Here is a 25,683-nt window from a genome sequence, read left to right on the forward strand (position 1 = left end):
GACCACACATACATGTGCTCAACAGACAGACACACAGAGATAAATACAGTAATGTTATCTAGTTAATTTTGTAACCAATAAAATAGGCAAATTTGATGACGTGTGATAAGAAACAGTTACGTCTTTCATACAATGAATACACAAACATTGGTGATATAAAAATGAAAATAATACATGTATCAGTTCATCTGTGTAAAATAATCGATACTCTTTATAATCGACAAAATATTTATTGTGTGTTGTTCAATTGTGTCTAACTGTGACATGCATGGGAGGGAAATTTGCTACTGTGGCATCACCAACATATATAAGCACATGAAAAACTGAAAAGAAGAACTGAAGTGAGGAGGAGCAAAAGAGGTCAGAAGTCACTGGCAGAGTCTTCTCAGAGCGGAGGACATGAATCACATCTGTTCTTAATGTTCAAAGTGTTATCGCTCATAATTGTTACTCCAGCAGACTGATTACCTACAGGCTACATTCAGACATTCAAACAATATGTTCAGCCCACTGAAATGTGGTAAATTCTTTTATTGCAACTGAAAAATATACCTCAAACATTAACTATGAATTTGTTTGATCATAATAAGGTTTCTGTGTTGACTGTTGTGTCATTTTTATTTATATAGCGCATTTAAGGTGTGTTTTGTTGTGCTAATTAACAGTGGAAAGCAAAAATCAAACTAAAAGCCTGATGACTGATGATGGCCCTACATGAGCTGCTTTGGAATCAGCACTTGGTGTCAAATCCATACCAAATGTTGCAGTATCGCACATCCTTACAAGTTAACTCTTGACTCTCAGTTCCTGCTTTGTTTAGCTCCTGATCCGCTCCATGTTTATTTATTAAATTCTGAAGTTTGCCACCAAATGAAGCTGAGTTTTAAGTTCATGTCCTGTTTCCTGAGTACTGCAACAGGGTCCTTTCCTGCCTGCCATACAGCCCGTCCTTGTTACTACCCTTCATAAGATCACACATAAAAATCATGTGTTGTTAAAATGCCCTGCGACAGACTGGCAACCTGTCCAGGGTGTACACTGCCTCTCACTCTGTTGCAGCTGGGATGGGCTCCAGCCTCACTGCAACCCAGAATCAGATAAGCAGAAGAAGATGGATGGATGTGTTGTTAAAACTCCAGCAGTGTGTGTTAAGGCCTAAATTTAGTTGGGAGATGGTTACATGAAAAACTCCGTCTCATTAACAGCTTCACAAGCAGATTTTATTGGTGTTTTACTGGATACAAAGTGGTAATTTAATTCCCGTACAAACACCGAGCAGTCACATGAAACAGTGAAAGGATCATTTATCATGCAGTTTTAGCCCAAATGAAATAGCACAACTTTACTGAAATGTGGCCACATGCTGCGAGTTTGTGCTATCAGGAGTTGAATTTGGTGACAGCAGGCCAACCTGTTTGAAGCCTGATCCACTCAAAGTAATGAGCGACCTGCCAAACAGACACAGACACACAATGTTATTGTTTGTAATAACGCTGATATGCTGATGTTAGTCATGATATATGAAAATCTATTGAAAAAAATTTGATTGCAGTGCACTTTTTTGTAATCCAAATTGTTTTCTGCATTTTTATAATGCTCTGAAATAAAACCTAAACTGTCAAAGCTATTTTGATTTATACATCGAAGCAATTGATATCTAATTAAACAAACAGACAAAAAAAAAAAGAGCAAAAGCAGTAGGGGTTGGAAAATGACGCAATGGAAGTTCAAAAACTGCAGTTCCTCCAGTGTCCACTTGAGGTTTCAAAAAATTACTCAACCCCAGTTGACTCCAATGTTAAAATGTCCAACTTTACAGCAGAAATAAACATGTTTACAGCGTGTTATAAAAAAACCAAACATTTTGGTATCTCTGGTTAATTTCCTCCTTCTTAACAAACGACGGGTGGATTTTTTTTTGACTGACGGACAGAAGGCGATACAAGGTGGATGTAGCTGCTAGCTGTCTGGTAGGCTTCAGCTCAGCTAATTGGAGTCCCTGAACTGGACCTCTGGACCATGTTTATGCTGTTGGAGCATTTTTAACATGATTATCTGACCAGTAATATGGCTGCTGTGCACTTAATTGGACTAACAGACCATACAAGATGCCTGTGCCCCTGTTTTGGTGTGTGAAATTCTAGGACTTTTTCTTTGGATGTTATTTAGCCCTAATCAGCAGGTATTTCTGTGTTGCACATGTACAGTCTATGGAAGCACACTGGTTATCACTCCACCTTCACATTCAAATATGGTCACTTCTGACTCCAAAAGAGGTATACAGCTAAAATCTCAAACAAATGACTAGGTGATCAAATCAGGGATCTTTTGCTTCTTAGATGAATGTGTATTTTCATAGTATATTATACAGCACAGTATAAAGCATGTATTTTCTTTGTGTATTATACCTGTGTATAAACTCCCGGGAATCCTGGCTGTCCACATCTCTCGCCCCAGCTGACGATGCCCCAGAGGTAAGAAACCCCCAGCTCATCTTTGCAAACCAGAGGACCTCCACTGTCACCCTGGCAGGAATCCACACTGCCCTCCAGATCACCTGCACGCACGCACACGCACATATACACCTGCACTATTTCCAGGTAGCAGTGATGAGTGTGTGTGGATCACTCACCTGCACACATCATGCCTGGTTTGAACCGGTCTCCGTAGAACTGGCTGCAGTTTTCGATCAGAGAAACGTTGGCCCACAGCAACACCGAAGCCGATTTGCCCTCTGGACACAAAAGCAGCAATATTTAACATTCAGTCAGATCATCAATCAAACCAGCTGATGGTATAACAGACGATCTCACAAAGTAGATGTATGGATAGCATGGAGCTAAACAGTGTTTGTTTATCTCCATGCTGTTGCTGGTTCCCGAGCTTTCTCGTGAGCTTCATGTTCTCCTTACAATAGAACACAGAAAACATATCAAATGTTGAAACTGGTGAAAATCGGTCATTTTAAGAAAAATATAAGCTCACTTTGAATTTGATGGAGCCATGACAGGGCCGTGTTTACCACTGTGTAGCACCTCTTTTAAGAACAGTTAAACATCTGGAAACTGAGGACAGCAGCTGCTGGACTTTTGGGAGAGGAACGTCCCATTCTTGTCTGATAGAGGATTCTAGCCCGGGTCTTATTTGTCATATTTTTGTTTCACAATGCTCCAAATGGTTTCAGTTGGTAAAAGGTCTGGACCAGGGTTATAATAGTTTGGGATTTTACATTAGCGTTTAGTTTTAGTTCGTTTTTTTTTCCCCTCTAATTCAGTTAATTTTCAGAGTGGTTTTGCTCGTTTTTTTTTATTGGTTTAATGCTTTGTTTTAGTTTAGTTTCATTAGTTTTGACATGAGTTTTAGTTTTTCATACTTTGTCAGGTGCAAGATTCAAGGCGCAAGAGTGACTATTGTGTGATAAAAATTCAACAAAATATACCGTTTAAAGAAATATATTCAACAACCAATGGTTCACAAGACAGCAGCGCTACGTGCTAAATGTGTGTAATATTAAGGACACACATGAACATCAACAGGGAGAAACAAATGAAAAACATGAACTCCAAAACTCGGTAAATTCTACAATAAACTCCCAATAAACTTCAGCGTCAGTGCAGCAGATTAACAACAGCTACATGTGGTGTTTGACAAAATCAAACTCTTTGAAGGAGTCAGAGCTCAAATCCAGCTGCATCCTGATGTTGAAGCTGCTTCTGTTTTGGAGCTAGCTTGGTTAGATGCTCCTAATTAGACTTGCAGGGTTTTTGCAGCCTCTGTACAGAACCTACGGAAGTGGCCGACCTCATGTCCGCATTTATGCTTGAGTAGCGTGATTGTGTGTGTTAATTACCTTGTGGTCGCATGCTGGTGTTTTATATGCGGTGCTGACTGGGACTTTTTTTTGTTCCTCCCTCTTTGTGCTCAGTTTTTTTGACTGCAAACATATTTGTCCCTGTTTTTTCACTTTCTTCATTCCCTCGAGTCCATTCCGGTAGTTTCAGCAGTCTCCCTCCAGGAACTTGCTGACATTTTTGAGTCCTTATTGATTCTTTGATTATTATTCCTGATTGTTATTCTCTGACTGATAAAGTAGCCGGAAACGTACAAGGACGGAACAGGTTAATCACAACGTTGCAGGCTGAGTGGACCCGACGAGTAGTCACGTTTCTACATTTCTCCAGAGGTGAACGTCAGGTTGTGTCGGTTCAGAGCGGTTGTGCGCTTCTCAGGTGGACGCTGATGTTGGTGTTTTTTCCTGACTGAGAAGTGTTCCACACATGTTTTCATCATCCACAACAAGACACTGGCTTCTATCTGTGCTGTTGGAGTCAAAGAAACTCCATGTGGGACTCTGCTGCTTTCCCTGCAGACCGCTGCCATTACTATGCGGACCAGCTCGGTGAGCACACAGCTGCCTGATGGCGCTCCCAACTTAAACTCGGAGAGTGGAAAAATTATCAATCCATAAGGTTTTTAAATAAAATGACAAACAAGAAAAGGAAGGTCATTTTATCTATAATTTCAGTTAGTTTTAGTTTTTTAAATTCACACTACAGTTTTAGTTAGTTATCGTTTTTTCCTTTTAATTTTAGTTTTTATTTATTTCAGTTAACGACAATATTTTTTCAATTTCAGTTTTCATTATTTCGTTCGTTTTCATTAACTATAATAACCCTGGTCTGGACTGCAGGCAGGCCAGTTCAGCAGCTGGACTCTTTTACTACAAAGCCACGCAGTGTGCAGTTTAGCATCATAAGTCATAAATGGACTAGTTCTTGTATAACGCTTTTCTACTCTAATTGAGCACTCAAAGTGTTAATACAACACATTTGCATTCACCCATTCACACCCCATTCATACAAGCACTTCCATATGAATCTAAGTGCTTTTACTGTCTAACGTTCACACACATTCGTACTCCAAGGCTTGCGTCAGAGAGCAACTTTGGGTTCAGTATCTTGCCCAAGAACACTTTGACACGCAGCCCAGAGCTGCCAGGAACTGAACCTCTAACCTTCCAATTGGTAGGTGACCCACTCTACCGCCTGAGCCACAGCCATCGTCTGTGCATGTTTTCCAAAAAGAATTAAAACATTTTGACCACAGAACAGTTTTTCACTTTTCCTCAATCCATTTTAAATGAGCTTTGGCTCGGACACAACGGTGGCATTTCTGGACCCCGTTCACATATGGCTTCATCTTTGCAGACCTTTAGCCTGAATTTGTGGATGAAATAGATGGCACTAATTTCTGGAACTGTACCTCAGTCCATGCAGAAATTTCCATGACAGAACCATGACAGATTACAGTGTTACATGAGGGCCCAGAGGTCACAATTTGTAAAAACAGTTACTGGCAAATTAGTGAACAATCCATATCAGAAACTGCCTCGCTGTGATTCTCTTTTTATACACAGTCGTGTTACTGTTGAACTCTTGTCAATTAACCATCAAAAGTCAAAAAAGACCTTACTATTTTTTAACCCTGTAAGCACCTGAACAGTGAAATAATTGCCAGAAAATTCAATTTTTCTGAAACTGCAGTGTTTAATAAACCTTCTGACAAATTAAAAATATATATATATATATATATCAATATGCATATGATATATAAACTCATGTATCTAATATGATAAACTTGGCCTTCCAGGGTTAAAACGGTACATTTGATATGTTTTCAATGTTCTTTGTGAATAAAATATCAGTTTATGATTTGCAAATAATTTCATTCTCTCTTTATTCATGTTTTACACAGGAGCCAAGTATATTTGTCTTGGATTGTTTTTGTAAATTATGCAGTATATACTAATTTAAATGAAATTAGCTTTTTTGGAGAGAGGGGCAGTAAAAATAAACAATGAGGCTATCAAACCTAAAGGCAAAATGCTGTAGAGCACTGGTACGACAAAAGGAAAATAGACACAGCCTAAAATGATAATAAATACATAAATCATTGCTTACCTATAATTAAGTAAAATAAACAAGTATGGACTCTAGCTGGATGAAAAGGCAAGTATCAGTTTAAGTGGACAGATTATGAAGTGGTGCAAGAAAAATAAAAAAAGAAAGAAAAAAATAAAAACCTTGATTGCCTTTCATTTTTAACCTGCATTTAACAACATTTTTGTTCTTCTTGTGACTGAAAACAATATTTTTTTTGTGTCCATACCTGCAGTTCGCCCCCACCCAGAGATGCTGCAGGTGTGGTTGGGCTGGAAGAGTTGTGTGGACCAAGGAACACACACGGCGCTAATGGCCGGGTTGTCCAGCAGACATTTGTTTGTGAATGGAAGTTTCTTGAGTTTTATCAGAGCGATGTCGTTCTGATATGTGCTGGCAATGTAACTGTGGGATGTAAAATTTGTTTGTATTTAATTACACATTCAAATGGACCTATTGCGCTTTTTTTTTTCTGTCACATATCTGCTGTTGCAGTTCTGGATATTCATTTTAAACAAAGCTTTAAATGATGAGGTCACTGTACAACTAATCCTTATGAACCACAAGCTCAGACTTCAAGCTGATCTAAACACTCAGTTTTCTTCTACTACTGGATCTGTATGATATCGTACAGAGTGATTATCCCAAATATGGTCATCTCAGGTGTAGAAGCCCCACCTACCCACCCAATCATAAGAGAGTTACCAGACAGGAAGAAGTGAGTGTCCACACAAAGCCCAGATAAATCAAGATTACTTTAAATCCTGTGACGCTGCTCTAGTAGAGTGAAAGAGTAAAAATATTCAGCTGTAAATGAATAAAACACATTTGTGTGCCACAGATTGTGTTATTCATACTTGGGGTGGATGAAGATGTCCTCAACAGGAACAATATCAGTTGTGCCTTGAGCGCGAATTTTCTTCCAGAGAGAAAACTTCACTCTGAAGGCCCCAGGGTTAGGTCTATAAACAGCAAGACAGCAGAAAATATGATTATTACTGTTAATGCCATCACAAATACATTGATTTACAAAGCACAGCATGACTATTAAATGCATTGACCAGAATATGAGCTCCGTTTTTCTGGAAATTATATAAAATTTAAGAGAGGAGAGGAGAAGCTTAATGGGTGTGGACCTTTAAAGCAATGCCAACTCTTAACGAGTGTTTTAAATCTATTGGGAAGGGTGGATGATTTGCCCAACCTGACACAGTGAGCAGCAGTGATGACCCAGCAGCCTCCAATATAAGCTCCCCCACAGTCAATCCTCCTGTTTTCCTCGAGAGCAACCTGCCACTGGATCTGGGTCTGCAGACACAGGAACAGACTTTTCATATTTTTCTTGTTATTTGTAACAAGCAGCATATGTACAATTATCCTCCGGGTGTGCAGAATGCGATGTTGGATTGTCTAGTGTTGAATAATCAGGCCCCATCCAATCTAAAGACCTCATATCTACTTTATCTACTTTCTGATATTCAGATGTTGACAATTTTTTAAAAACAGTGGTTTCTGATTCTTCTTCAAGTGTTCAATGGGCTTTGGCTGAATGCTGCATATAAGGATCATAGTTTCCCCAACTTCTAGAAATCTCAGCAGTCAGCAGATGACCAGGTGAATTTCAATCTAGAAACCACTGCTACATGGTAAGATTATTTAAAAAAAAAACTCACAAACACACACATATGACCAGTAACTGTATTCAGAAAGTTAGATTTGATTCGAGCTTACCGGCTTTGCTGGGACTCCTCCCACTACCCTCTTGGCTCGTCCATGACTAGTCCTTCCTCGATCCCCTGCTTCCTCATCGTCCACTGTGGTTGCATTTGGAATGCCACAGTACAGCTTGGACTCCAGGATTTTTCTGCTGGCTTTAGTTTCTAGTCACAGTGATCAACACTTAAGAGTTGCATAACACAGTCTTGTTCAAATTCATATTCAGCTCTGATGAGACTTGACCTGGGGGCTAATCTTCTTATGGCCTCTGACAGTGTGTTAACCATAGTATTTTATGACAGAGAATAGAACATGCCATAGGTATTAAAGGTACTGCTCTGCAGTGGTTTGAATCGTATTTATCTAATAGACTCCAATTTGTTCATGTACTGTAAATACATTAAAACACTAAGGTTAATTATGGAGTTCCACAGGGTTCAGAGCTGTAAACAAATATAGCAACAAACTCTTTTTCAGGCTAAATGAAGATCTTCTAAGTTAGTGAGATACCATTCCCTCTCCAGCTTATGGGTTATCCGCTTTAAGCTGCGCATTTGTGAGTTATACCATGGAGTCAGGCCCTTCTGATTTGAGGCTTTGCCTTTTCAGAGGAGCCACAGTATCCATGGTCCTACGCAGTGAGGATGTGAAACTACTGATGAGATGACCTCTCTCTGTGGGAGTAGAGTTTAAGTAGCTACTCTGCACATTTTTCAGGGAATACTGTTAAGTCTTCAGTTTCTATCCCATATGTCAGGACAAGATCCAGAGTATGATTAAAGGGGTGGGCGAGCTCCTTTATATTTTTAGAGAAGCCAATTGAATCTAATAATAGATTAAATGCAGTGTTGAGTCATTTTCAGCATCTACATCCGGAGTTATAGGGTTAATCACCCACTGAAATTATTTTACCTGAACTGAGCAAAAAATCAGAAAAAAAGTCTGAGAAATCAGACAGAAATTCTGAAAGAGGGCCAGGTGGACAGTAGAGAACTGTTATGATCCTGTGCCGTCTGCCCAGCGTTTTGTGTTTAATTTTATTTTCCTTGTGTGCTCCCAGTTTGTTTTGGTTTTCATAGTTCTTAGTGCTGGCTTTATCATTTGTGGTTTTCTGGTTCCTTCATCCCTGTCTCCCCAGCGTCTGTGTTCTGGTGTCTGTTTGTCCTTTTGTCTTACCCCTGACCGTCTTTGTTTCTGTACTGAGTGTTATTCCCAGTGTTGTGACTAGTCTGCATTTCTGTCCCATGTCTGTCTGTTTCCCTGTGCCGTGTTCCTTCCTTGGTCACTTCCTGTTTTATTTTGACAAGTCTTGTGTTCCCCGTGCTTTGAGTTTAGTTTGCTTCCCCTGTTATTAATTTCATTTGCTTCACCTGTGGTGCCCTGCTGTTTCCTCTTGCCCTGATTACCTGATGTGTATTTAAGGCCTCAGTTTTCCTCTGTTCTTTGTCGTGTTGTCTTCTATGTCCAGCTGTGTGCGTCTTTGTTCCCCTCCCCTTGCGCTTGTCTCCTGTGCTTTGTTTTTAGTCTTGCTGCCTCTTGTCTTGTGAGTCAGATTCTGTTCACCTGTGTCCTGTCTTCCCCAGCTATGTCCTAATTATCTTAAGTGTATTTAAGCCTCGGTTTTGTTCACTTCGCTTGTTGCATCCTTGTCTGTGGCTTCTCTCCTGCTGTGTGCTCTGTTTGTCCTGAGTTTTGTCTTAGAAAAGGTATTTCTGGCTCCGTGCTGGCTCAGTTTATATCAGAATCAGAATACTTTATTGATCCCAGAGGGAAATTTCTGTTGTGTTTACTCTCATGTGTATTGGCACATAAAGCTGAATTTTGAGTTTAATCCTGTCCTCTGAGTCCTGCATTTGACTCAAGGATTAAAAAATACAATAAGGTGTGCCAGCTCCTCTGATGAATCACTTTGAGTCTACATACCATTCATGGGAGAGATGTACTCTGAAATAAAGAAAAAAGCATCATTGCTAATAATCATCACCACTAATAAAACATGTTTCCAGTTAAACATTCAAACAGCTGCTGTGAGGATTTCATTTACCTGAATTTTTGGGCACATCTGACTTAGACTCTGTTTTAAAAAACAAACACATAGTTGTAATCACTAGGGTGCACGGAAACAAATTGATGGTGGTAAAATTTCAGCTATAAAAATCGCGTACATGAAGTTAGCCTCTTTTAACGGTGATGACTATTTTTAATGTGGTTATATGAAGCAAATCATGACACAATCAGTGTAAAAAGTTAGTTCACTTAGATGTGAACGATCTAGTTATGTCGGGTGGACTTCATATTATGGTGACAACAGGAACATTTGAGTTACCTAAGCTACTTGAGTAACATTAGCATTTTAAAGAAATGTTCATGTTAATCTTGGCTGTGTAAGCAACAGATATTGTTGAACTATCTGTTAGAGTTAGGGTCTTGGATTTATTTGACTGCAAGCCAGGCTTGTCGGTGTTTGGGTAGATCAGGAATCTGAGCAAAACCAGTTTTAAATGCGCCCCCTTTTTAAGTGGAGGAAACTAAATTGCAAAAAGGAAAATAAAATCTTTTCTAAAAGCAAACATCTCCTGTTTTTCCAAAACTGAGTGGGAGCAAAGGCATTTTGTTCCTTACTTTGTAGGAGCACGGCTTTCTCTGTTTCATCCTCGCCATCCAGACAGTCGATCTGTCCATCACGGAGTGCATCTTTATACACACACATTCCCGTTTTACAGCGGAAAGCATTTTTTTTACACTCTGAAACACAGTCATTCACATTGTGAAACTTTGAGCATATAGGGATATTAAGCTCATCTACGTATGTGTTTGTGTGCGTTTGGTTTACTTTTACAGCACATCTCATCACTCCGGTCGCCACAGTCGTCAATTCCATTACATGCCTGGTTCAGTGTCACACACTTCCCATTGGCACAGGTGAAGGGACAGCCTAAAGCAGATAGAAGAGTCAAACTACTTTTAAAATAAAGAATAAAACTTTAAATTTCGTCAAAAAAAATTCAGTTCTCATATGGTAATCCACGAAGTCCCCTTTGCACTGTCTGTAAATGGTCATATTCAGGGAGCCATATGATCCTGATTATAATAAAAAAAAACTGTCAGTGTTGGGGTTTGGAAGCACAGCACAAGACGGCTGAGATTATGAAAACAGAAAGTTTAATTAAGGCCAAAAAATGCTTTGAGAAAGCTCAAGTAATGCCTAAGATACAAAGTTATCAACAAAGTCTGTTTTGTCCATGTGTCTTGGCCCTTTTCTGTGTTTAGTTTCCCTTACCATCGCTTACTTGTGTGTGCGTGTGTGTGTGTGTGTGTGTGTGTGTGGGGGGGGGGGGGGTTCCTTCCCTTAGTGTCCCTCCCTTGTGTTGTGGTGTCTCTCGTGTCTGTTTTCCCCAGTGTGTATGTGACTCCTCCTGTGGTGTAAAGTCCACATTTGTATCTTGTGTGGTCACTTCTGGTTTTATTTTGACAGTCTCGTGTTCCCTGTGCTTTGTGTTTGGTTTTGCTTCCTTTGTATTATTACTTTCATTTTGTTCACCTGTTGTTCCCTGCTGTTTCCCCTGTCCCTAAATTCCTTGTGTGTATTTAAGCCCTCAGTTTTTTCTCTGTTCTTTTTGTGTCATTGTCTTTGCTCCCCTAGCTGTGTGTTCCCTGTTTAGTGGTTTCCCCTCTTTTTTCTCCCAGGCTTGTTACAGTCGTCCCTCGCTATACTGCGGTTCACTTATTGCGGCATCACTGTATTTAAAAAGAGAAAAAAAAAATTATTAATTCAGTTTTGTGGAGTTTTCACTATATTGCGGGATTTTGCGGGTATATAGGTATTTCTGTAACAACCCATAACTATGTTCATCACTGGATGAAGAGATAAGTTACACCTTTAGTGGAAATAAAAGTTACAGCTGAGGGTGAAGATGCTGCACCACCTTCATCGCCCCCAGCAAATAAAGCTGATTGAGTTTAGCTCTAGTGATGGTGAGATGAAGCACTGAAGCTTTCCATTCAATCAGTGAACCCATGGGTTGAAGCTTCACGGTGCTTCATTTGCTCTACTGCACCATCAAGTGGACAGTCAATGTAAATTAGGCAGCGTGATTATAATTACAAAGTTGCTTTGGTGTGTGAAGCTTTGAACAGAATAAATAATTTTTGTGATGGTAATAAATAAATCCTGAACTAACTAATATGGTGTCTGTCTTTATGATACAATGTTGGGGTCAAGAGGGAAAGTGGAAATATATTGGGGAGAGGGTTTGATATGAATGTGATTGTGTTACTTGGTTTGTAACTGTGCTCACTAGGGATATTTTATTTATTCATTTTTATTTAGAAATAACACCTTTGCCACAGTGCTGGGCTTCACCTGCTTTAGAAAATACCCTTTCACAGGGCACAGATGAAGCTGGGGTAATAATTTATTACTATGCGCACACCTTATTAGGAGAGATCAGCTCAAATTGTTCCCAGACAGGGAGAATCTCCTCTTTCTAGATGCCAAAAAAGGAACAGCTCAAACACATTGCAAAACAATAGGCAATAGTCCCCAATACCACAAAATTGTTTCGCTGGGCCTTTATATTTGTTTCCTGAATCACTCACATGGTACAGTTGGCTTGCAAGGCCACATATGTCATCTACACAAGCCGCAAATCTCCCAGAAAGAAAACAGAAGACACTATCCATCGATACACGCTTGGAAGCCTCAGCACAGAAGGACACAACAATATTTAGCTCAGTTTCACACATCCTGCATTTGGGTCCAACCTTGCCTGCCGCACAGCCTCACGTGACAGTTTCAGGGTAAGATTTTTTTAACCTTAATTAATTCTAGAACTTCTAAAATTCCTTCTGCTACTCCAAGTTGAAGGGCAGCAGTCTAAGCAGAGCTGCTCAGACCTTCCTCTTCCCAGCCATCTCCTTATCCTTTTCTGGTATGGGACACTGAAGGGTTTCCATAAGAGGTGTAATCTCTGCAGCATGTGTTGGGCCAGCCCTTCCATTTGGACATGCCACAAACGCCTCACCTATAAGGTGCCCAGGACTCCTCATGAACTGCCTCAATTGGGTCCTTTCGATGTGGAGAAGCAGCAGTTCTATTCTGAGTCCATCCTGAATGATCAAACATCTAAACCTGTTCTACAGATCAGACCAGACATCTTTTAGAGGAAGCTTATTTTTCTCATTCTTTTGGTCTCATTGTTGTGGTCACAAGCTGTGAACATAGGTGACCACAACAGACCTGTACAATATCCATATTACTGCAGATACCAGTCTGTCTGTTGATCACTTCGTCCACACTTCTCTCACTTGTGAACAAGACTCAAAAATAGTTAAATTCCTCCTCTTGGGGCAGCAACTCATCCCAGACCTGACACTTCATCCATTTCCAGCTGAGAGCCATAGCCTCAGACTTGGAGGTGCCAATTCTTAGTCCCACCACTTCACACTTGACCTCAAACTGCCACAACTGTGAGGTCATGGAGGTCACCACCTGTCAAAGCCAAAAGAACCACATTAGCCGCGTTTCCATACGGAACGACTCGGCGCGGGTCGACTCAACTCACTGCAATTTGACGGCATTTCCATTATAATCAGGTACACTTTGCAGGTCCTTTTTCCGTACTCACTCGCCCGAGGTTCTAGGCAATCTGTAGTGATCCGAAAATGTGACGCGGAAGAACAGCATGCCACTGATTGGCCAGGGGGTGTTGCCACTAGTGGAGTCATGAGAGCAACTCCTTCGCCAGAATCAACTGTGACATTTTTAAAACCCGACAGCAAGAAACTGGAGGCACATACAGTAAAGCACCAGTTGAATGCCCAGACCGACAGTTTGCAGCAGTAGTTTTGCAACATGAGAGCCATCTGAAACACACACACAGCATACATATTATAACCCTATACTGCCGGACGATCACCACTGAAGCACCGTTACCTGCCCCTACTAGCCGAACAGCTGGTTAAAGCGGAACCTGAGGCAGCCGATCAAAGGAACTTTGAATTACTGTAATAACACGACGAATTACTGACAAAAAACTGCACTTCACCGCCAACATAGGGTATTACTATGGTGCTATTACGATAATTGTTGCCGGAAGTCCACACTTTTGAAGTACACTGAGCCGATTATGACATGTTCGGGGTATAGGGTTATAGTTAACAATGATAAACTTCATCCATTAAAATATTGTACGGAGACTTATGCATGATGATGATATTAAACTGGCATTAGCTGTTAGCTTGCCTCTATATCATCCATTGTTGTGTTGTGTTTTGAGCTGCATACAAATTACGTCAAGAGACTACTGCCCGCGCAGCTGTATCGACTCCACCCACACTGAGGTGGTCCTCAATTGCAATGGAAACACAACACGACCGTGGCGAGTTGTGTTGAGTGAGTCGATCCGTGCTGAGTCATTCCGTATGGAAACGCGGCTATTGTCTCCAGAAAGCAGAGTTGATCCTGAGGTCACCAAAATGGAAACCCTCTATTCTCTCCAAGCATGACATCCCAGTATACTTCAAGCCTAGTTACACTTTACGATAAAAATTGTTCCATCCCAAGGACAAAACCCCCAAACACAAGATAAGCAACGTAGTGTATGTTGTCTAGTGAAGAGTGCTTAGACCTCTACATTGGAGAAACCAATCAGCCTCTGTTTGGTTTTTCCAAACATAGAAGAGCCACCTCAACAGGACAAGACTCAGCTGTACATCTGCATCTAAAGGACAAAGGGCACTAGATGCCAATGTTCACAGTTTAGACTGGGAAGACAGATGGTTTGAAAGAGTAAAAGAAGCATCTATATCCACTGTGAACAACCATCATTGAACAGAAGAGGTGGATTACTTCACCAACTTTCCCCCACTTCCTGAGCTCCCTCCCATGCATCTCAACCCACATTCACACCTTTGTTCCTGTGACCTCAATAGGTCACTTGATACAATGGGGTGAAGTCCCTAAGGCCCCGTTTACACGACACCGTTTCAAAATGAAAACGGCATCATTTTGCTGCATTTTGGCCTTGCGTTTACACGACAACGGTGTCGTTTTGATGCGTTTTGCCCTTCTGTTTACACGACAACTGAGTGAAAACGATGTGTTTTGGAAACGGGGTCCAGAGTGGAGCGTTTCGGAAACGCACCGGCTTGCGTTCTCGTGTAAACGCTTGAAACCGGGGTGATTTGAAAACGGGGGACTCGCACATGCGCACTATGGTTGTGATGGCCACAGTTTTCCGCGCGTGCGCAAATTGATAAACAGTACTCGTGGATTCACGAGTGCTTCTTATGCTTTTCTTGTGTTTTTACTGTTTTGTAATTCAGCGTTGTGTGCACCAGCGATCCAACCTCATCGTCAGTCCACACAAAACCTCTCACATTGGCCGTTTTGTAAGTAATGAACAATTTGCCGCACTACCTACTGTGTCACTCCACGCATGCAAATGATTTCACTCAAAACCACTGATTGTAATGACCCACATCTCCTTTCACACCGTGGCACATGTGATTATGCACATGAACAATAGTGGGTCACAACCACCTCGAGGGGACTACGCCCACTGGGGTTTAAATAACTGGGTCCCTCCACCTCTTGGTTTGAGAAGTGAAGAAGCCTTTCAGATGAGAGGTGAAAAGTCTTCAAGAAACAAAAAGCAGTCCAGTCGGCCTTTTTTCAAGCTCCAGAGACTTCTATGACCTGGATGACTGAGAACCTACACAGACATACCTCTACCACTTGGTTATAGCAGAAATCTTGTCCATAAAATTTCAAAACAGAATTGGTGATCGATTTATAATCAACACTGTTAAAACCCTAGAACATCAAAGAAGTTTATTCTCTTTTTTTTTTTTTTTTTTTTTGGACATATGAATATTGGCTTAGTTAAAAAATAATAATAAAAAGACAGTCCAGGACTCGTAAAGAAGAAATCCACAAGAATCCACTATGAAAAGGTCTACTATAAAATGTTGTTAAAGTAGCCACTGACCAACAGCCAGATTAGTCTAGAGCAGTTCAGAAGGTTTTAAGATGGCCTCTGTAAACTCCTCTAATTCCCAATAATTTGGGTCAAATATTGGCACCTATGAAGAAACTAGATGACACTTCTTCAAACTCCTGCATTTGATCACTTTTCCATTGTCCATCTGTCCATCACACTTTCAATAACTGTACAACTTATTCACTTCAAACTTGGAGGATAGATATATATTGAAGAGTACAGGTGCAGAGGATGAGAACCATAATGCTACCTCCACTTATACTGGTTTAATCACTGTCGGCAAGCTTGTCATCATTCTTTCATCTCTCAGCTGTCTCAGCTCTGTATTTCCTATGTCAGATATCTTTATCAATATTGAATGAAATAAACTTCATGCATAAAATATATACAGTTCTACGGAGTACCTTTGAAGAACAATTATTCACTGTGTAGATCTGTAAATATTTAACTGCTAAGCTCAACACTTACTTTTGTTTACTTTCTGAGAAGCCTTTGAGCAGACACATGTTCTTTGGAACACTCTTGGTTCTAAGTACCTTTTACTTAAACAAACAAAAACATACTTTTTCCTGTACAAACTTTTTACCAATTTGTTTGAATTTGTTACAGATTGTTTTTCTCATGCACATCTCATTTTGGACAGTTTCAGAGAAGAATAGAGTAGAATTGGCACATACTGACCTCTTGGTGCTGTTGATTTCTGGTAACAGGTTGCAGTAGCAACATTCTTATTGCCATTAATACTGCCAATCGTCACCTTGTCGTAGATTATGCACTCAGCTAGGGACGTTTCATAACCTTGGCAGTAGACACTAACGCATTTTTCTGGAAGTTGTCCGAGTGTTCCCAAGCTCCTATACTCCACAGAGTCTTTGGATGCTGCACCCCTGTACACACAACATTAGAAGTGTGTGGCTCTAATGTTGTAGTTTGTTGCGTGAAAGATGTTTTTTATTGACCAATAGCTGATATGCATGTATATTTATCCTACATGTTTATGCTTTACTAATGTAAATTTACACAATTCCTCTCACAGTGGTATCTTCTGCTCCTTGCATGCCACGTTAGCAGCTGCCATGTTCCAAAACTTCTTACACACCAGTAATTCCTCCACACCGCTGCTGTTGGGAATGAAGAGCCTGACTAATCCTGTTTGTTCATCTATTGAACTTGTGAATTTTGGGAGATTTGCTGTTGTGAAGAAAAAGAGGTTAAAGTAACAATTTGCAGGACTGTCAGAAACAATCACAAGGCTTTGAATGTATCTGAGAGAACAAACCGTCACAGTTTTCCCCAAAGTGGGACATGAAGGATTTTTTTGTCCGGCATGAGAGCGCCATCACCTGGAAAAGAAATAAAAACTGTGTTAAACGACATGGTGGTGGTGGTAGTAGTACCTTCTCATGTACAAATTTATTTTCTAATATTATGAAACCTCTTAACATCCACAACATCGCTCGTGACTTATTTAGGTTAAAATTAGTTTCGTTTTTTTTAGCGTTTTGCCATACCACAAAAAAATCCCTTAAGAGAAGAACTGTAAAACAGAAACGCATGCAACACATGTGATTTGCTAGGTTTTGAAAATGTAAAAAAAACCCTATTCTTAAATTGTTCATGGTTAACTTAGTGGGTGTTAAGAGGTTTTAAAACCTTGGTTCTGGTTCCTGCCTGGAGGTAGAGCAGTCATACCGAGGACTATCCTAAGTTACCTGGCAGTAGGATCGGTAGATTCTGTTGTCGCGGCCACAGACTGGGTTCAAAGTCTCAGTGGGACACAGATAAGGAAGTTTACAGGTACATCTTCCTTCAAAACAACGCTCCCATGGAGGGCAGAAAGCTACATCACATGATGCACGAGTCTTCCTGATAAATGCACAAAAACAGACTGCAAATCCCACAATATTCATGCACAGATATTTACAGTAAACCTGTAAAATCTGACAACCTCCAGTGGTCGGTCTGTATCTCTCTCTCTCTCCTGTGTGTGTGTGTGTGTGTGTGTGTGTGTGTGTGTGTGTGTGTGTGTGTGTGTGTGTGTGTGTGTGTGTGTGTGTGTGTATGGAGATTTTTGGATTTCTCTTTGTTTGCCTTTGTGGATTTATATAGAACCAAATCACAACAGTCACCTCAGGGTGCTTTAGATCTCACTTGATGCTGACTTGAGTATAAAGACCCTACAATAATGGAGAGAAAACCCAAACTAATAGACAGAAATTCACTGAGATAACAAATTTAAAATTTCACCAACAATGAGAGAGAGGGTTTTTTTTTTCATATTTTTTGAAAAATAATGGTGGCCTTTGATCTTGAAAATAAAATCAAATGTCCACAAAGTTAAAGTTAAATTGGCTCAAAACTTTACTCAGAGGTAGCATTAAATTGTTTCAGGAAATGAGTCCACATACCCACATGTAAATGACTCCAGAAACTCATCACTCTCAGGTGTCTTGGGGGTTTTGGTAGTAGCCAGTAGGGTGGGAGATGTTAGTGTGGGAGATGGTGTGGGAGAGGTTGGTGTGGGAGATGTTGGTGTGGGAGAGGTTGGTGTGGGAGAGGTTGGTGACTTTGTTTCCAGCACAGGGACTGTCTCAGTTACATCTGCTTCATCCCCATTGTCTGATGGTTTTACCTGGAGGAGCAATAAAAACATAGTACAGTGTTACAGCAGTAGAACAGACACTATCCATACACATCTGGGGGGGGAAAGTATGAAAATTATAAAAAACTTCATGTACAGTATCATTATGACAGAATAATGAAGATTTTGCATTAGTTTGGTCTTGTCATCACATCATTTATATTCATTACTCTATGCAGTCATTCTTTGAATTTGTACCTGCTTGGCTCAACTCAACTCAACTCGATTTTTAGGGTTTTCCATAAGGTGTTAGTACCTGGTACCAGTGCATGCCACTGATTGGCCAGAGAGTGACATCACTAGATGAGCGACTCCTTCACAAAAATCAAGTATCTAGATGGAGAGACTGTTTGTGTTTGTTGAATACAAATGACATCACGTGACTTTCAGGCCGCCTTGCTGAGGTGATACTCAATTGTAACGAAAAGCAACTAAAACTGAGTAGAGCAGAATCGAGTCAGAGGACCACTGACATCGGACGTAAACCGTGTCTCTTTTCTTCGCCTGCGATGTGCAGGGAATAGAGCGGATTGTGGGACGGATACGGGAGAAGATGCAGAGGGAGACCTGCACAGGTGAGCTGACAGTGCATCACTGCATCACGCAGCAAAGTCCTGAAGACAGAACGCGTCATAAGCACCGTAACACTGACAGTGAACTTTATAATAGACAAAGGTTTAAATCACTGGCAGTTTCAGTCTTTTCTGGAGGAAATAGCTTCTGAATTTGGTGACGTGCCTTATCACACAGGTGCGATGAGCTGCCTGAGGACATTTGTCAGTTCATAGAAAGTGAAGGAAAAATCTCAGAGGGCTCCGGGGGGAAAGGTGGCTGTGAGAGTCGGCTTTTCTCTGTGACATAATGAAACATCTTAATGCTTTAAACCTGCTTCAGGGACGGGACTGCATGATTACACACATTTATGAGGCAGTGAAAGCTTTTCAAGTCAGGTTGCACCTGTTGGAGGCGCAAATGCAAAAAGTAAATTTATGACACTTTCTATGTTGCCAAAAAAAAAAAAAAAATCAAACCAGGTGTCCACCTGCTGTGATTGCAGCTGCACTTTTGCTGATAAGCTGGACATGCTGTGCAGTTTACGTAGAATTTTATGAGTTTCAAGCACAGAAATTCACATCACAGTTTTTACCTGGAAAAAATTGCTAATTTTCATTAGCTTGAAATATTCTCTAATATAATTTTTATATTTTATTTACTGTGTTGAGGAAAACGTTGCTGTTTTCTCGCCATTCAAATTCATATTACTGATTAAAATGTTTTAGTTTTAGATGTTCAATGAATGTTAGTTCTGTTCAGCCCATGACTTAGATCATTTTTTCAATTCTGGGACGTCTGGTGATTGAGTTCGACACCCCTGTCTTAAACACTACACCGCACAGTCACTGATTTCATGACTGTCCTATTGATATTAAATATTGACTGCCAACATTCTCCAGCATAAAGTTTTGATGGCCAGTTCATTCAATTAAAAAAGGGTCAGTTTTCAGATGTGGATTAAGCCTAGTCTCAGGCCATAAACCTTTTTTCAGGGGAGGTGTTCATTGGATATTTCTTGTAATTTCCTAGTGTATTTAAGAGTAGAATGGGAGGCAGAGCCTTCAGCTTTCAGGCGCCTCTTCTGTGGAACCAGCTCCCAGCTTGGATTCAGGAGACAGACACCCTCTCTATTTTTAAGATTAGCAGCATGTCTTGTGTCCTGTCTACCCCCCCCCCCCCCCCCCCCCCCCTTCACCCCCAACCAGAACCAGAAGTTTCTTCCTGTTGAAAGGTTGAGTTTTTCCTTCCCACTGTTGCCAAGTGCTTGCTCGTAGGGGGTCATTTGATTGTTGGGTTTTTTCTTGTTATTGTACGGTCTTTACCTTACAATCTAAAGCACCTTGAAGTGACTGCTGTTGTTATTTGATGCTAGTTGAATTGAATTAATTTGAGAGAAGGTGTAAAGCATGTCTGGAAACCCTGCTGGAAATCCATCGATTCACCCATTATCTTCTATGTATTGAAATGAGGTATAGTGGCAGTAGGCTAAGCAGATTTTCCAGATGTCCTCGTCAACACTTTTCCAGTTGCTCCTGGGGAATTGTTAAAAAAAAAAATTAAAGGAACACTTTTTAATCAGAGTCAGTTAAACTTCTGGGCGATTGAGCTGGTCAGTTAAGTAGCAGAGTTAATCAGTTTCAGCTGTTTTGGCATTGATGAAATTAACAACAGGTGCATTAAAGGGGCCACAATGGGACAACCCCAATACAGGAATGGCTTTACAGGTGGAGGGCACTGATATTTTATTTTCCTCCTCATCTTTTCTGACTGTTTTTTTTTCCCCACTAGCTTTGCATTTGGCTAGGGTCAGTGTCACTGCTGGTAGCATGAGGAGATGCCTGGACCCTACAGAGGTTTAGAATGAGCTCCCCAGTCTAGATCTGTGACTGAGCCCAGACACATTACAGAGGAAGCTCATTTTGGCTGCTTGTATCCACCCTTACTCTTTGGTTCATTACCCGATCACATGACAGTAAGTGAGAACTGGAGCATAGATGAACCAGTAAATTGAAAGCTTTCCCTTTTGGCTCAACTCTTTCTCCACTACAATAGGCCAGTATCCTGCTTGCATTACTACTGATGCCACATGATTCTACTGGTTGTCTCCACAACAAATTGTGTTGGTGGTGTTTGCGTGTGATGTTGGAAACTGTGTTATCCAGGGCAATATTCCCTGTTAGGGCATCCCAAGGTGAATTGGTCCTTGCAGGGGACCAGACTAAGATTGATTTGACACAGAAAATTTGGTGCTGGGTAACCTCGTCTGACAGTTTCAAGCAGGAAACTGAAACCCTTTCCTGCAGAGAAATTTTGGGATTGGGTGCATTGTGGACTGGGCCACAGGCAGAAGGCCAGGAGGTCTGTGGCACCATTATAGTCCTCCCGCAATTGTCCTGCTAAAATTTTGAGGATAAGATTTTATTTTTAATGCTAATCGCAATCTTTCCTCCTGCTTTGCAAACCAGAGAAAGCGCTCCATGCATTTCTTTAGTAGACTTTAACCCCGTCTATATTGATAATTGTTGGCCTCAGTTTGTTTAAAGTGCTGCTGGATGACTACCAAGAAACAGTTCAGTTGTTTGGCCCTTTATATAAACATGACCTTTCCAACCCTGAAATTTTATCTGTATCTCTGAGGCTTTTTGAATAGAAACTGTCAGCTGTTACCAGACCTAAGAGTAGAAATCTGCCCAGGCAGCAAACCTGTGACACTTCTGTTCAGAAGTGCCCTTTGGCTTTGACAAGAAACTAGAAGAATAATGAAATGAACAAGGGTTACTTTTTAACCATTATAGTTTAACTTATAGCAGTGCTAAATGAATTCTTTACATTCTCCACTTGAAGAAATATGTAGCCTATATGCCAAAAAAAAAAAGCTAAAATGAGCACCGCAGCCTATGTCTATCACTTTACCCTTATAATATCAATTGCTGAGGCTAGCACAGATGTAAACAATGCTCAGTCTAGACTCCACCTAGTATGTGGACAGTGTTGCTTAATGCTCAATCTGTCAGTGGATTTTGGTTAAAATTTATATAAAACTGGCTTATTTATTTTTTATTCAGTCTTTAAATTATTAGGTTAGTATATTTTTTACATTTACTATTAAAGTAGCCTACTTATAATTTTAATTTCTGCAGTCACAGGTAAGACTCAAAGTGGCATGCAAAGCTTTAGAGCTGCTGTCACGATCAGTGGATTACTGTCCGTGGAGCATGGAAAAGTGAGGGCTCCAAAGCAGGATGCATGGCGGCAAACAGGATGAAACTGAACGTGAGTCATTTATTGACAAGCTACTGAAATCCAATAAAGGAAAAACACATTGTCCAAAATGGAGAAACTGAAAACTATAATTATCAAAACTGTGGAAACAGACTGAAATACACAGCTAGCTCACTTAAACACATGGCCTGGACTCTGAAGCCAGCCTCCTGGAGAGAGGCTGGACTCTGTTCCAGTCTAGAGTTGCCTGAAAGGCAGTAGGCTGGGGTGGGTAGGCTGGGGTGGGTATCCTTGTATCCCCTCAGCTTGTTGCCTGTACATCTGAGTTTTCACCGGTAGATGAGAGGGTCTCTTCCCTGCGCGTCTGAGCTGGAGAATGGTAAGTGGCAAATGGACTAGTTATTATATAACGCTTTTCTACTATAACTGTGAACTCATACAATACGTTTGCATTCACCCATTCATACAAGCACTTAATTCTGTAGCTAAGGGCTTACTATCTAACATTCACACACATTCATACTCCGACAGTTGCAACTTGGGGGTCAGTATTTTGCCCAAGAATACTTAGCATGCAGCCCGGAGCACCCAGGAATCAAACCGCCAACCTTCCAATGAGTAGGTGACCTGCTCTACCTCCTGAGCCACAGCCACCCAGAATGGTCCTGACTCTTGTTTATGCTTATGCGCCGAATAACAGATTACCCAGTCTTCGTGGAGTCACCGGGTTGGGTGCTTAAAGTTGCTCCATCTGGTGGCTTGTCCTCCTGGGAGACTTCACTGCTAACGTGGGCAATGACAGTGAGACCTGAAGGGGTGTTTTTGGGAGAAATGGCCTGCCTGTTATTGAACTTCTGTGCAAACCACAGTTTGTCCATAATGAACACCATGTTTGAACATAAAGGTGTCCATGAGTGCACATGGCACCAGGACACCCTAGGTTGCAGGTCAATGATTGATTTTGTAATCATAGTATCAGATCTGCAGCTGCATGTTTTGGACACTCAGGTGAGAGGAGAGAGGAGAGGAGCTAAGCCATCTTCTGATCATTGCCTGGTGGTAAGTTGGCTCAGATGGCAGGGGAGGATACTGGACAGATCTAATAGAGTGTGCTGGGGACGCTGGCAGAAGCCCAGTCTGCGAGATCTTCAACTCCCACCTCTAGCAGAATTCCAAGGGAGTTGAGGAGATTGAGTCAGAATGGACCATGTTCTGCACCTCCATTGTTGAGGCTGCTGCACAGAGCTCTGGCTGCAAGGTGGTTGGTACCTGTCTCAGTGGCAATGTCACAGCTTGTGAGCCAGCCACTAAAAGGACTCAATAATGCATGACCTCAAAAAAAAACCAACCAAACAAAAAAAAAAACAGCTCTGCAGTAAAAATAATTGGGCATAGATAAATGTGCAAGGGAAATGAATGGGGGAAAAGTCCTGAGCATGGGGGCCACTGGGGAAAGAAAGAAATAGGAGGATTAATGTCTTTTGCATGAGCTCTCAAATACCAGATTGTGACTAGGGCTGAATTGTACGTTTACTTCACTATTCACTTGGTAATTCCTGAGAGGAAGGGGGATGACTAGGATGCTGCAAGAATCCCACAAGTTTCCAGGAGTAGGAGGGCGAGCAGGCAGGCAGGCAAGTGAGCAAGCAGATTATAGCCGAAGAAGAGTCTGTGTTCGCGGCAGCTACAAAGATGGAAAAGGTTGACTCCTCAGCAAAGGGCTCGTGATGGCTGCGATGGAGGAGAAAGTCGGCACTTCAGTGGAGGTGGTAAGTAAACCACTGTGGTACGAGACGATCTGGCGGAGAGTGAACGGATCCACTGGTCCTTAAATGCTGGCCCGAATTGCGAACAGGTGCGCGCAGCCGATGAGCGGAACAACACTCCACTCAGCTGGGAGGAGCCTGCCAAAAGAAGGCCCTAGACCTCAAAACGAACCCCACAAAATCCTATACCATGACAGGTAATCACTGAAACAGATGCTGAACACTGGAGGTGAAGGAAGATCAAGATGAAGAAAGAATCCTCCAGACTTGACTGACTCGTGGGACCTCGGAGGATGCTTTGGGTAGTGACCAAAAGAACAAGATCGCGGCTACATGCAGTAGAAATGAGCTTCCTCTGAAGGGTGGCTGACCTCTCCCTTAGAGATAGGATAAACAGTGCAGTCATTCAAGAGGGGTTCAGAACAGAGCCCCTACTCTTTCACATCAAGAGAAGCCAGTTGAGGTGGTTCAGGTATCTGACTAGGCTGCCTCCTGGGTGCCTCTTGAGTGAGGTGTTCCAGACATGTCCTACTGGGACAGTGTTCCCACAGATAAGATGGAGGATGTGGCTGAGCAGAGAGAGGTCTGGGTTTCTCTGCTTGGGCTGCTGCCCCCATGTCCTGGCCATGGATAAGTGGAAGAAGATGGAAGGATGGATGGAAGTAAAGTTTTAGCTTTGTTTAATAAAAGAAACAAAAACACAGTATTACTATAATTGTAATGCATACTTATAAATAATGTGCTACAGAGTAGTAATTATTTACTCATCCCTACTGAAAATACTGACAATAATTTACACTAAATGGCCTGTAATCTACCTTTATGAGGCTCAAACATGTTCCCAAGCTTTTTAAAGCAACACAGATGGCTGCATTGGTGGGAGTGTGTTGCTTCAGGTTGTCAGAAAGCCAAAATAAAAACTTACTAAGCAGGCTAACTGATTACACCATGCTTTCATCCAATTTTGGGCACTTTTGAACCTCAAGACGCCAATGGCAATAACGCTAAAACTAAGGCTTCAAAAGGTCTATGGTTCATACACTAAAGCTTACAGTTTATCAGCACTAACCATGTTGACTGATTACATTTGCCACAATGACTTTTGACCTCCAATTCCCAACTTAAAATCTTATTTTCATAAATATGCATTGAGATCCAAATAATTCCATAAACCTCTTCAATATTTTGCCCAAATTCTTTTAAACAGAGTTACTTTAAAATAATACTTGAAACAGAACTATAAGTAATGGCTGTATATACTATAAATATGCTCTATAACAGTTACAGCTGCATATTATGCTCTATTTTATTACACTGTACCGAACTCTGGCCTTATTAGCCATGCTGTGCAGCACATAAAATGCTGTTAAACCCAAAAAGCCAGGGATTAAAGAGAGGCCAACTCACCATGTCAATGTTAATGAGGAGAAGAAATAGCAGGGAAAGAGATACTCTGGCAGATCTCATCCTGAGAAATTTTACCAGAACTGGTAAAAATGTTCGCAAAAATGTTATTGTCTTGATCGTCTTGTTCTTCCAGAAATGTTCTAACAGGTGAAGCAGAAGAAATAAAAATGACTTAAACCTATTAAAATAACCTGCAAGTACAGAGAGTTATTCTCTCTGTCATGGAACAACTGTCAGTCTCTCTTCTGGACACAGATGTCCCCAATCAATCATTAGCTTGTTTGTGTCGACAGATAAGTACACAGGATGATTGATCCGGCTGACAAATGATGAAGAGTAGGGGGGAGGGGTTGTCCAGTGCATATAGGGAAAAACCCAGATTCAAGCAATGAACACAAATGTGTTTTGAGGGTTCTATGACTAAGTTGCTAAAT

At 41.1% G+C, this 25,683-nt stretch overlaps 1 protein-coding gene across 1 annotated transcript; it reads right to left on the reverse strand.

Moving 5' to 3' along the window:
- Positions 1–1,198: 1,198 nt before the first annotated feature.
- Positions 1,199–25,511, reverse strand: cfi (complement factor I). Its single transcript, XM_030754094.1, has 17 exons — positions 25,250–25,511; positions 18,067–18,290; positions 17,371–17,524; positions 16,938–17,001; positions 16,693–16,849; positions 16,340–16,545; positions 10,489–10,590; positions 10,278–10,400; positions 9,700–9,729; positions 9,579–9,599; positions 7,671–7,819; positions 7,144–7,247; positions 6,797–6,901; positions 6,169–6,344; positions 2,633–2,734; positions 2,409–2,557; positions 1,199–1,448 (listed from the first exon to the last, which is right to left on the reverse strand). The coding sequence occupies exons 1-17, from the start codon at positions 25,307–25,309 to the stop codon at positions 1,380–1,382; spliced, it is 1,995 nt and encodes a 664-aa protein (XP_030609954.1). The 5' UTR covers positions 25,310–25,511; the 3' UTR covers positions 1,199–1,379.
- Positions 25,512–25,683: the final 172 nt, after the last annotated feature.

Source organism: Archocentrus centrarchus, chromosome 18 (assembly GCF_007364275.1).
Source record: "Archocentrus centrarchus isolate MPI-CPG fArcCen1 chromosome 18, fArcCen1, whole genome shotgun sequence".
In the NCBI taxonomy this organism is placed as follows: Eukaryota; Metazoa; Chordata; class Actinopteri; order Cichliformes; family Cichlidae; genus Archocentrus; species Archocentrus centrarchus.

What these genes read in the sequence shown, in the direction of transcription:
- cfi (XM_030754094.1), bottom strand. Translation starts at nt 25,309, where the DNA reads ATGAGATCTGCCAGAGTATCTCTTTCCCTGCTATTTCTTCTCCTCATT. An exon ending in AGATGTGCCCAAAAATTCAG is followed by an intron (nt 9,600 to 9,699) that starts GTAAATGAAATC and finishes TCTTTATTTCAG; the next exon opens with AGTACATCTCTCCCATGAAT. An exon ending in TGGGTGGGGGCGAACTGCAG is followed by an intron (nt 2,735 to 6,168) that starts GTATGGACACAA and finishes TTTTGTGTCCAG; the next exon opens with AGGGCAAATCGGCTTCGGTG.